At 44.5% G+C, this 10,704-nt stretch overlaps 1 protein-coding gene and 1 pseudogene across 1 annotated transcript in view; one reads left to right on the top strand and one right to left on the bottom strand.

Annotated features, from left to right (window-relative positions):
* The window catches only part of LOC117044872, a 934,741-nt pseudogene that overhangs the window by 424,895 nt on the left and 499,142 nt on the right, over positions 1 to 10,704 (top strand).
* The window catches only part of LOC117045003, a gene marked incomplete at its 5' end in the record, with an annotated part of 374,050 nt that overhangs the window by 282,954 nt on the left and 80,392 nt on the right, over positions 1 to 10,704 (bottom strand). The window contains 1 exon segment of the mRNA XM_033145796.1: positions 1,609 to 3,441. Coding sequence (XP_033001687.1) covers positions 1,609 to 3,441 — 1,833 coding nt within the window.

Genomic DNA, 10,704 nt, shown 5'->3' on the forward strand with positions numbered 1-10,704 from the left:
CACAAATTGCTTAGGTAGACTTTTGTCAGTGTGTTATGGGATTGCTATCAAGTTGGTTGGTTTTTTGTGTTCTTTCATTTAGTGAGGTTGTAAAACATAACAAAATTGTAGAAATGGCAGAAATAGTTGATTGGACACCCAGAAGCGATGTAAAATTGCAGTATTAAGTGAACAAGGCTACAGTTATGAAGAAATTAGAAGAGAGATTGGGGAAAACTTAACCAAAGCTGGCCTTTCTATATTTTTGAAGAGGTATAAGGATCATAGAATCATAGAATTGGAAGAGACCACAAGGACCATCCAGTCCAACCCCCTGCCAAGCAGGAAACACCATCAAAGCATTCCTGACAGATGGACATCAAGCCTCCGCTTAAAGACCTCCAAAGAAGGAGACTCCACCACACTCCTTGGCAGCAAATTCCACTGCTCAACAGCTCTTACTGTCAGGAAGTTCTTCCTAATGTTTAGGTGGAATCTTCTTTCTTGTAGTTTGAATCCATTGCCCCGTGTCCGCTTCTCTGGAGCAGGAGAAAACAACCTTTCTCCCTCCTCTGTATCACATCCTTTTATATAGTTGAACATGGCTATCCTATCCCGCCTTAACCTTCTCTTCTCCAGGCTAAACATACCCAGCTCCCTAAGCCGTTCCTCATAAGGCATCCTTTCCAGGCCTTTGACCATTTTGGTTGCCCTCCTCTGGACACGTTCCAGCTTGTCAGTATCCTTCTTGAACTGTGGTGCCCAGAACTGGACACAGTATTCCAGGTGAGGTCTGACCAGAGCGGAATACAGTGGTACTATTACTTCCCTTGATCTAGATGCTATACTCCTATTGATGCAGCCAAGAATTGCATTGGCTTTTTTAGCTGCTGCATCACACTGTGGACTCATGTCAAGTTGATGGTCTACCAAGACTCCTAGATCCTTTTCACGTGTACTGCTCTCAAGCCAGGTGTCACCCTGTATTTGTGCCTTTCATTATTTTTTTTGCCCAAGTGTAGTACTTTACACTTCAGATTCTGGGGCAGTGCTTTTGGTCAGCAGAGGGTGTCACAGGGCCAGCCTACTTTCCCTTTAAAGCACACTTGAGTCTCGAGACTCCCATCATCCCTAACTAGACAACTCCCATCATCCCTAGCTAGCAGGACCAATGGGGAGGGATGATGGAAACAGCAGTCCGAGAGCTGCTGAGGATGCAAGGTTGGGATACGCTGCTTTAAAGCAACTTTTGCGTTTTGCTCGCAAAGAACCTCTCCACATTTGTATTTTCTTGTGTTTTGTTTTCCTCATGACCTTTGTGCTTTTTTTTAAGAGGGAAATTTTAAAGAGAAGTTGTATGGCAAGTTGAAGAAGAATAAAAGGTTGATTTGGAAAAAAATAACACAAAAATACTCAATAATTTCATGGGTGGGAAGAGACCCCTAGGCCTTTAAGAGTTAGCGCCTATTCCCTACCCCCACAGGTTTCAGGATGGTTACAAATAAAAACACAACGTAAAAACACAAAACAGGACATTTTAAAAGGGCATTAGATGACAATCAATGAAAGATCTGGTTAAAAAGTTGCAGATTTGCCTGGCTCCTAAAGCTGTAGAATGGTTCTTCCGACCTTTGTATGGATTCTTTTATGGGAAGTGAGATGGGAGCTCTGACTGAAGCTCTTTCCACATTCCACACACTGATATGGTTTCTCCCCGGTATGAATTCTTTGATGCTCAGTGAGAGAGGAGCTCGTACTGAAGCTCTTTCCACATTCCACACACTGATATGGTTTCTCCCCTGTATGAATTCTTTGATGGGAAGTGAGAGAGGAGGAGTAATTGAAGCTCTTTCCACATTCCACACACTGATAGGGTTTCTCCCCTGTATGAATTCTTTGATGGGAAGTGAGAGAGGAGGAGTGATTGAAGCTCTTTCCACATTCCACACACTGATAGGGTTTCTCCCCTGTATGAATTCTTTTATGGGAAGTGAGATCGGAGCTCTGACTGAAGCTCTTTCCACATTCCACACATTGATATGGTTTCTCCCTTGTATGAATTCTTTGATGCTCAGTGAGATTGGAGCTCTGACTGAAGCTCTTTCCACATTCCACACACTGATAGGGTTTCTCCCCTGTATGAATTCTTTGATGGGAAGTGAGAGAGGAGGAGTGATTGAAGCTCTTTCCACATTCCACACACTGATAGGGTTTCTCCCCTGTATGAATTCTTTTATGGGAAGTGAGAGAGGAGCTGTGACTGAAGCTCTTTCCACATTCTACACACTGATAGGGTTTCTCCCCTGTATGAATTCTCTGATGCTTAGTGAGAGGGGAGCTCGTACTGAAGCTCTTTCCACATTCCACACACTGATAGGGTTTCTCCCCTGTATGAATTCTTTTATGGGAAGTGAGATGGGAGCTGCTATTGAAGCTCTCTCCACATTCTACACAATGATAGGGTTTCTCCCCTTTATGAATTCTCTGATGCTTAGTGAGAGAGGAGCTCGTATTGAAGCTCTTTCCACATTCCACACATTGATAGGGTTTCTCCCCTGTATGAATTCTTTGATGGGAAGTGAGAGAGGAGGAGTAATTGAAGCTCTTTTCACATTCCACACACTGATAGGGTTTCTCCCCTGTATGAATTCTCTGATGCTCAGTGAGAGAGGAGCTCTGACTGAAGCTCTTTCCACATTCCACACACTGATAAGGGTTCTCTCCTGTATGAATTCTCTGATGATTAGTGAGATCGGAAATCTGACTGAAGTTCTTTCCACATTCAAAACACGGATAGGGTTTCTCCCCTGTATGAATTCTTTTATGGGAAGTGAGATTGGAGCTCTGACTGAAGCTCTTTCCACATTCCACACACTGATATGGTTTCTCCCCGGTATGAATTCTTTGATGCTCAGTGAGAGAGGAGCTCGTACTGAAGCTCTTTCCACATTCCACACACTGATATGGTTTCTCCCCTGTATGAATTCTTTGATGGGAAGTGAGATTGGAGCTCTGACTGAAGCTCTTTCCACATTGCACACACTGATAGGGTTTCTCCCCTGTATGAATTCTTTGATGGGAAGTGAGAGAGGAGGAGTGATTGAAGCTCTTTCCACATTCCACACACTGATAGGGTTTCTCCCCTGTATGAATTCTCCGGTGCTTAGTGAGAGAGGAGCTCATACTGAAGCTCTTTCCACATTCCACACACTGATAGGGTTCCTCCCCTGTATGAATTCTTTGATGGGAAGTGAGAGAGGAGGAGTGATTGAAGCTCTTTCCACATTCCACACATTGATATGGTTTCTCCCCTGTATGAATTCTTTTATGGGAAGTGAGATGGGATCTCTGGCTGAAGCTCTTTCCACATTCCACACACTGGTAGGGTTCCTCCCCTGTATGAATTCTTTGATGGGAAGTGAGAGAGGAGGAGTGATTGAAGCTCTTTCCACATTCCACACACTGATAGAGTTTCTTTCCAATGAGATTTTGTTGATGGGAAGTGAAATGGGATCTCTGACTGCAGCTTTCTCTGCACTCCAAATTTTTATGTGGCTTCTCCTCTCTGGGGATTTTGTCGTGGTCACCTTTGTTCTCGATTTCTGATGCATCACAATCTGCAGTGGAGACAAAAAGGGATTAGAGTCTCAGGAACAAATGGAGAAGAACTGAAGGGAGTACGGTGTGTGTTCATTACCTGTGTTGTTTGTCATTAACCAACAAATTTATTATTAGATTCTGATGAGTTGTTGAATGTTGCTTTGTTTGATATATATCAAAACTGTAATATAAAATTATATATATATATATATATATATATATATATATATATATATATGGATATGAATTTTTTTATTGTTGTTCAGTTATGAGGTATACACTATTTACCATAAATGTACAATAAACGTTCCAAACAAACAAACAAAAAATAAAAAACAGAAAACAATTGCAATTACCGTATTTTTTGCTCCATAAGACGCACTTTTTTCCTCCTAAAAAGTAAGGGGAAATACCTGTGCGTCTTATGGAGCGAATGGTGGTCCCTGGAGCTGAATTGCCCAGGAGCCAAAAGCAGATTGTGCTTTTTATTTTACAAAGAGAAAAGGGAGTGTTGAAAGGACCCCGCTCAGCAGCTGATCAGAAATAGATCGGGAGAGAGATAAGAGTCCCGGCTCCCTTTCAGCCCCGCCCTCCTTTGTTGAATGTGCTGCAGAGGGAGGTTGTTTGTTTCCCCAGGACATGTGACTGGCTGATTAGATTATCTGTCTGGAAACAGTAGAAATGGCTCCTTTTCCTTAAGATTTTTCAGAAATGTGAGTTAAACCCCATAAAAATGGGGCTTTTCCTCTTTGTTTTTCCCCCTTTGCAAAAGGAGCTTTGCTTTTCCCCCTTTGCAAAAAAAGCTGCAAAACCTTTAGCTGATCCTCAAAAAAACACCAAAAAACAAACAAACCAGGGCTTTTCCCTTTGCAAAAAAAACTGCAAAGCCTTTAGCTGATCCTAAAAAAAAGACCTTTTGCCTTTGCAAAAACAGCTGCAAAACTTTCAGCTGATCCTCAAAAAAGCCAGGGCTTTTCCCTTTGCAAAAAAGCTACAAAACTTTTAGCTGATCCTCAAAAAAAAAAACAACAAACAAACAGGGCTTTTAGAGGAGGAAAACCAGAAAAATGTTTTTTTCCTGGGTTTCCTCCTCTAAAAATGAGGTGCGCCCTATGGTCCAGTGCGTCCTATGGAGCGAAAAATACGGTACTGTATCTGCTTGATTTTGTTGATACCCCTAACAGGTTCCAAATTCAATACATTTGTAGAAAGAAAATACAAATACAGCAATAATAATACAAATAAAATAAACAAAAATAAAAATATCGTATCATTAAGCAAAGAAAAAATGACTAGTATAAGTTGTTCATTTTAAAGTTAATGTTCTTTCTATATGGGATCAGATTATTATTATTATTATTTATGTTTCATGTTTACATATGTGTTGGGAGCCGCACAGAGTGGCTGGGTTAACCCAGCCAGATGGTCAGGATATAAATAAGAATAATTATTATTACTACAGTGGTACCTCGATTTAAATATTATTGTTAATATGTTTGTGTACGGTCCTCGGTTAGTTGCTCATGAGTTACCAGGCAAAACTCCGACCTTTCCTTTTGTAGTTTTATTGTGCATACTATGCACAGTGCAGAGCTAAAAAGTTCATGTCTGTATCAAACGCCGGCAGAATCCAGGAATGGCCCCGTCCGGTTCTGACCCCAACAAAAGCGTTTTGGTATACGAATACCGCGCCTTCCATCCTTTCGTTTCACCCCTCGACGCCTTTGGGGCGACGGAAATTGCGTGCCTCCTCCCTCGCCCCTTGGGCTAGGGGAGCGCTGGGTCTTTCCAGCATCCTCAGAGCCTCGACCCTCCATCCCGAGTCCCATGCCCCTCCCAACTGGAAGCCTCGCTGCGTCCGCTGCTGCCAGAGGAGGTGCTGCTGGTCATGTGGGGCTGGGGCTCTCTGTAGCATCCCAAGAGCCCTTCCACCACCTTGCACTGTGCCGGGGACAGTTCCCTGACAGTTTGTATACTGAGCTACCACTGTATTACTTATATTATTATTATTATAGAAACATAGAAACATAGAGTTGGAAGAGACCACAAGGGCCATCTAGTCCAACCCCCTGCCAAGCAGGAAACACCATCAAAGAAATCCTGACAGATGGCTGTCAAGCCTCCGCTTAAAGACCCCCAAAGAAGGAGACTCCACCACACTCCTTTGCAGCAAATTCCACTGTCCAACAGCTCTTACTGTCAGGAAGTTCTTCCTAATGTTTAGGTGGAATCTTCTTTCTTGTAGTTTGAATCCATTGCTCCGTGTTATCATCCTCACTGCTACTACCACCTGATATTCAATAAGCCTGGCTCTTCTCTGGGATGGATTTTGTTTGGCCCAGTCATGGCATCCCCTCCATCTCCAATGTCATTCATCTCTTTGGTCAACCCAAGACTGACAGGAGCAAAAACAAAAACAGAAAACCTGAAGCTACTTATCTTTCCTAACAATTCTGAAGCTGACATTCAAGATGGCCTGGGCAGTTCAGAGCAGCCCAATCGTGGTAGAAAAAGGAATAATTTGAGGAAGATTGTTGAAAAAAAAAACCTTGTAATTTACTGTTTATTGTGGGGGTGTTAGGTTCCCAGGTGTTGTAGGGGGCGCTGTTGAGCTCTGTGAAAATATATGAGGTTGGTCACATAGAGGTATTTTTTGAATTTCCAGGCAGATATGACGATCCCACAGGGAGCCTTACCAAGAGAGGCCACGATCCCACAATTCTCCTCCATGACGTCCTTATGCAGAGCTCTCTGGTCAGGATCCAGCAACGCCCACTCCTCGTCCGTGAAACGAACAGCGACATCTTCAAAGCACACTGGACCCTGAAAGAAAAAGGGAAATGTCCTCCTCTGAGACAGCAGAAATATCATCTGCTACACAATGCTCTCTTTTTTCGTTCCTCCAAATTGCGCTGTTTTTTCAATAGGATTGCTTTGCTGCACATTTTATTTGTGGATGCTTATTTTCTACTGTAATTCGCTCTAAGTGGGGCTGACCTTGAAGCTGTCCCAGAAACTCCCGGGGGTGCAGAATGCTGCAGCGAGGCTCCTCAGGGGTCCCTGCCATGGGAGCCTATTCACTAGGGTGGGTCATAAAAAAAATTTCCCCCGGAAATGTTTCCTCCCTTGATCTTATCTCAGGCATATGGTATAAACATAGTTAAATTTCAAATTTGGGACAAATTGGTTAATATTTACACCCTGCTCCTACAAATTGAAATTTTGCCTCACCACAAATGTAAGGTTTATTAGTGGCTGCTCATGAGTAACCAGGCTGACGCATGGCTTCTGAAACTAATTTCTTTAATGGTGCAAATATTTACAGTGCAGCTAAAGAAAGAACGTCCATCTCATCCTTTGGCAGAGTCCTGGAATGACCCCTTCCGGTTCTTTGCCCAGCATAAAAGGCGTGGGATGCGGAACCCCCGCCTACCCCCCTGCGCCTTTCCCCTCTGCGCAAAAGGGGAGACAGAAGGGACGCCTCACTTCCAGCCTCTGCTCGGTGTGAGGGCTCTCCTCCCCTGTCAGAGGCCTGGTCCCCACTTCCTGCTCCCATCTCCCCCTCCCCACTCGAAGGATCACCGCTTCCCCCACTGCATGAAGAGGAGTTGCTCAGCGTCTGAGACAGGGCCTCGCGATACTGATAAAGCCCTGGCACCACCTTGCCTTTCGCCGAGGGCAGTCCTCTGACAACAAGTGATAAAAACATAGGAATTTGACTCATTTAATTCTCAGTATGTTAAATTGTGAACTAATAAACTAGGTTTTATGTAGAGTAATAATAGTTGCATACTATTATTTTCTGCAATATCTATTTATTTAAGATAAAACATGTTGATAATTTACATGAAAAACCAATGGTTTTGAAAAAATTATATGGAACAATTAAGCAAACGGTGTACTAAACATAAACAATAAAACGCCACTCATGTGTTGCATCAAAACATCACATTATACTTAATTACTTAGGTATAAATTGTACTAAACACTTTCATTTTGTGTAATTAATAAAATTATGCCTTATGCACAATATACATTGTACAGTGCACCATATTTATATAATGCTAAATGTATGTTTTATCTTAAATAAATAGATATTGCAGAAAATAATAGTATGCAACTATTATTACTCTACATAAAACCTAAAATTTATGTTTATTAGTTCACAATTTAACATACTGAGAATTAAATGAGTCAAATTTCTATGTTTTTATCACTCGTGGTGAGGCAAAATTTCAATTTGTAGGAGCAGGGTCAAAATTATTAACTGATTTGTCCCAAATTTGAAATTTAACTATGTTTATACCATAACCCTGAGATAAGATCAAGGGAGGATACATTTTCGGGGAAAATTTTTATGACCCACCCTACTATTCACCCAGTGGTTTTCCAGCTGCACTGGCTCCTGGTAGAGTACAGGGTCAGGTTTAAGGTGCTGGTTTTGACCTTTAAAGCCCTATGTGGCCTAGGACACTCGTACCTACGGGACCGCCTCTCCTGGTATGCCCCGCGGAGGACCATAAGGTCCATAAATAGCGTCACTCTAGAGATCCCGTTCCCTAAGGATGTCAGATGAGCCTCAACCAGAGCCAGGGCCTTTTCAACACTGGCTCCAACCTGGTGGAACGCTGTGTCTCATGAGACCAGGGCCCTGCGGGATCTGATATCTTTCTGCAGGTCCTGTAAGACAGAGTTGTTCCGCTTGGCCATTGGCTTGGAATCAACTTGATCCCCTCCCCCTCTTTCCTTTTTCCTTCTGTGATGGAACTCCTATCTGGGGACTTCCCTGGCTTTTTTCCGGCCCACGTAGGACCAGTCTGGATAGTTGGCCTTGGTGAAGATTTGACATTTTCTTCCCCAAACAGTTTTAAGATTTGAGTTTCTACTGAAATGAGGCTGCATTTTGATGTTGTATGTTAATCTTCTTTTCAAGTTGTATTTTAATCAATTGTTTCTATACCTGGTATTAACCACCCTGAGCCTGGTCTTGGCTGGGAGGGTGGGGTATAAATTAAATGTTGTTGTTGTTGTTGTTGTTGTTGTTGTTGTCGTCATCATTATTAATTTTGCCTTTTAATTATGGGTGTTCGTCTTTGTGCAAATAGGTGTTACTCCACCCTGTGTTTTTCAACTCATTCTCCCTACGCAAGCATTCCCAGTTTCCCAGATGGAAGGATCCACTTTCTCCTCTCTTCGTGAGCTGCTCTGGGGAGTCCCCTCCCAATGCCCTAGAGTCAAATACAAGGGGTTCATGGGGGCATGGAGAGGGGGAGGAATGGGGGGCAGGCCCTATTTTGCAGCGGATGGGGCTGGTTAGGTGAATCCAGGCCACTATTTTTTCTCATTTGTCCACTGCTTAGAGAAACCAATTTTAGCATTCACTGATCAATCTAGAAATAAGATAAGCCTATTTTGGATGGCCATCTGTCTTGGATGATCTAGCAGAGATTCCTGCAATCCAGGGGGTCTCCTGGCTCTGAGAGACAAGCAGGGAGGGTGGCTTCTGGCAAAAGGAGAGGGAACCACCAGTGGCTCCTCCTTATCCTGACTCACCTCTGCCTCTCGACCTTCCTCCTCCCACTCACCTCCTTCCTCTTCTGACTCTGATTCTGCACTGCATTCTGCCACAGAGTCTCCCAGTGAGCCAGTTTGGTGTAGTGGTTAAGAGCGGCAGACTCGTAATCTGGGGAACCGGGTTCGTGTCTGCACTCCTCCACATGCAGCTGCTGGGTGACCTTGGGCTAGTCACACTTCTCTGAAGTCTCTCAGCCCCACTCACCTCACAGAGTGTTTGTTGTGGGGGAGGAAGGGAAAGGAGAATGTTAGCCGCTTTGAGACTCCTTCGGGTAGTGAAAAGCGGGATATCAAATCCAAACTCTTCTTCTTCTTCTTCTTCCCAGCTCACTAAGCCCTGTTACCCCTTCAGCTTCTGACACCTCCTCTTCCCAGGCTTCTCCCTCTTCCCGCTCTGACTGCTCATCCTTCCTCCACTTCCACTCCTTGGGCTCTAAGACGTCTTCCCTTCCTGGTTCCCCAGCTGCTTCCTCCCACCATTCCTCTGTGCCCAACCAGTCCATGACATTGCTCCATCCCTCGGCCTCTGTCCCCACAAGGCAGCTTCCCCTGACCTGATCTGGTTCCACAGCCGCTGCTTCCCTTCTGCCCCCATGAAAAGACGGATCAGGAGGTCTTGCTGGCATCATTCTGTCACCTGCAAGAGAGAAAAGCTAAACAGGATGCCAGGAATGCCTGCTTCTCTCACATGTGAAACAGGGCAACTCTAACTACGGATGGGCCTTTGAGAAAGCCTTACCTGCTGAGAGCATTTGTACGTTTGTGCCCATTTCATATGTTTGTTGTGCAGAAATACATCTCCCCTCCCCTGGACCCTTGTTCCCAACTGTTTCCCCCCAAAACAAGATGAAAAGAACCCTCAGATGAGTTGGAAAAGCAACAGAATGAGACCAAACGGAGAAAAACCACCTTCCTCCTTACCCAGTGGCCTCTCTCTGGTGTCCAACGGAGGCCTCTCTGCCTCACAGGAATCCAGGTCCATTTCTGCAAAATGATCATTTCCCTGAAAAAGAAATAAGGATTCAGAACAGAGAATGGTGAGAAATATTAGAAAGAGAATGACAAAGACTTGAAGGGTGTGAGATCTCATTCCATGGATGCTTTCCCAGAAAACGGATGGGCCATCTGCAAACCATTATGGGATGTTCTCTGTCCTCTTTGGAGCCCCTTGGGAGTATCCAGAGGAAAGTCTCTCTCACCTGCTTTCTCTCCTCTGCCTGACTCAGGAGGAAACCTTCGGCCAGGGCCACCGCCTGGGAACTGGTCTCCGCTCCGCATTCCCTCACCCAGCTCTCCATCTCCGGGGGAAGGACAGCCAGGAACTGCTCCAAGATCACCAGGTCCAGCATCTCAGCTTTCGTGTGCCTTTCCGGCTTCAGCCACTGGTGGCAAAAGTGGTAGAGTCGGCTGCAAACCTCTCGGGGTCCTTTGGCCTCCTGGCAGCAGAACTGCCTCAACTGCTGGCTCTGCACCTCTGAGCGGAGGGTGTCCCCCTTAACCAGGATCTTCTTCATTTGGTTTTCCCAGAATCCCCCACTGCTCCCAGTTTGG

Source organism: Lacerta agilis, chromosome 4 (genome assembly GCF_009819535.1).
Source record: "Lacerta agilis isolate rLacAgi1 chromosome 4, rLacAgi1.pri, whole genome shotgun sequence".
NCBI classification, from domain to species: domain Eukaryota; kingdom Metazoa; phylum Chordata; class Lepidosauria; order Squamata; family Lacertidae; genus Lacerta; species Lacerta agilis.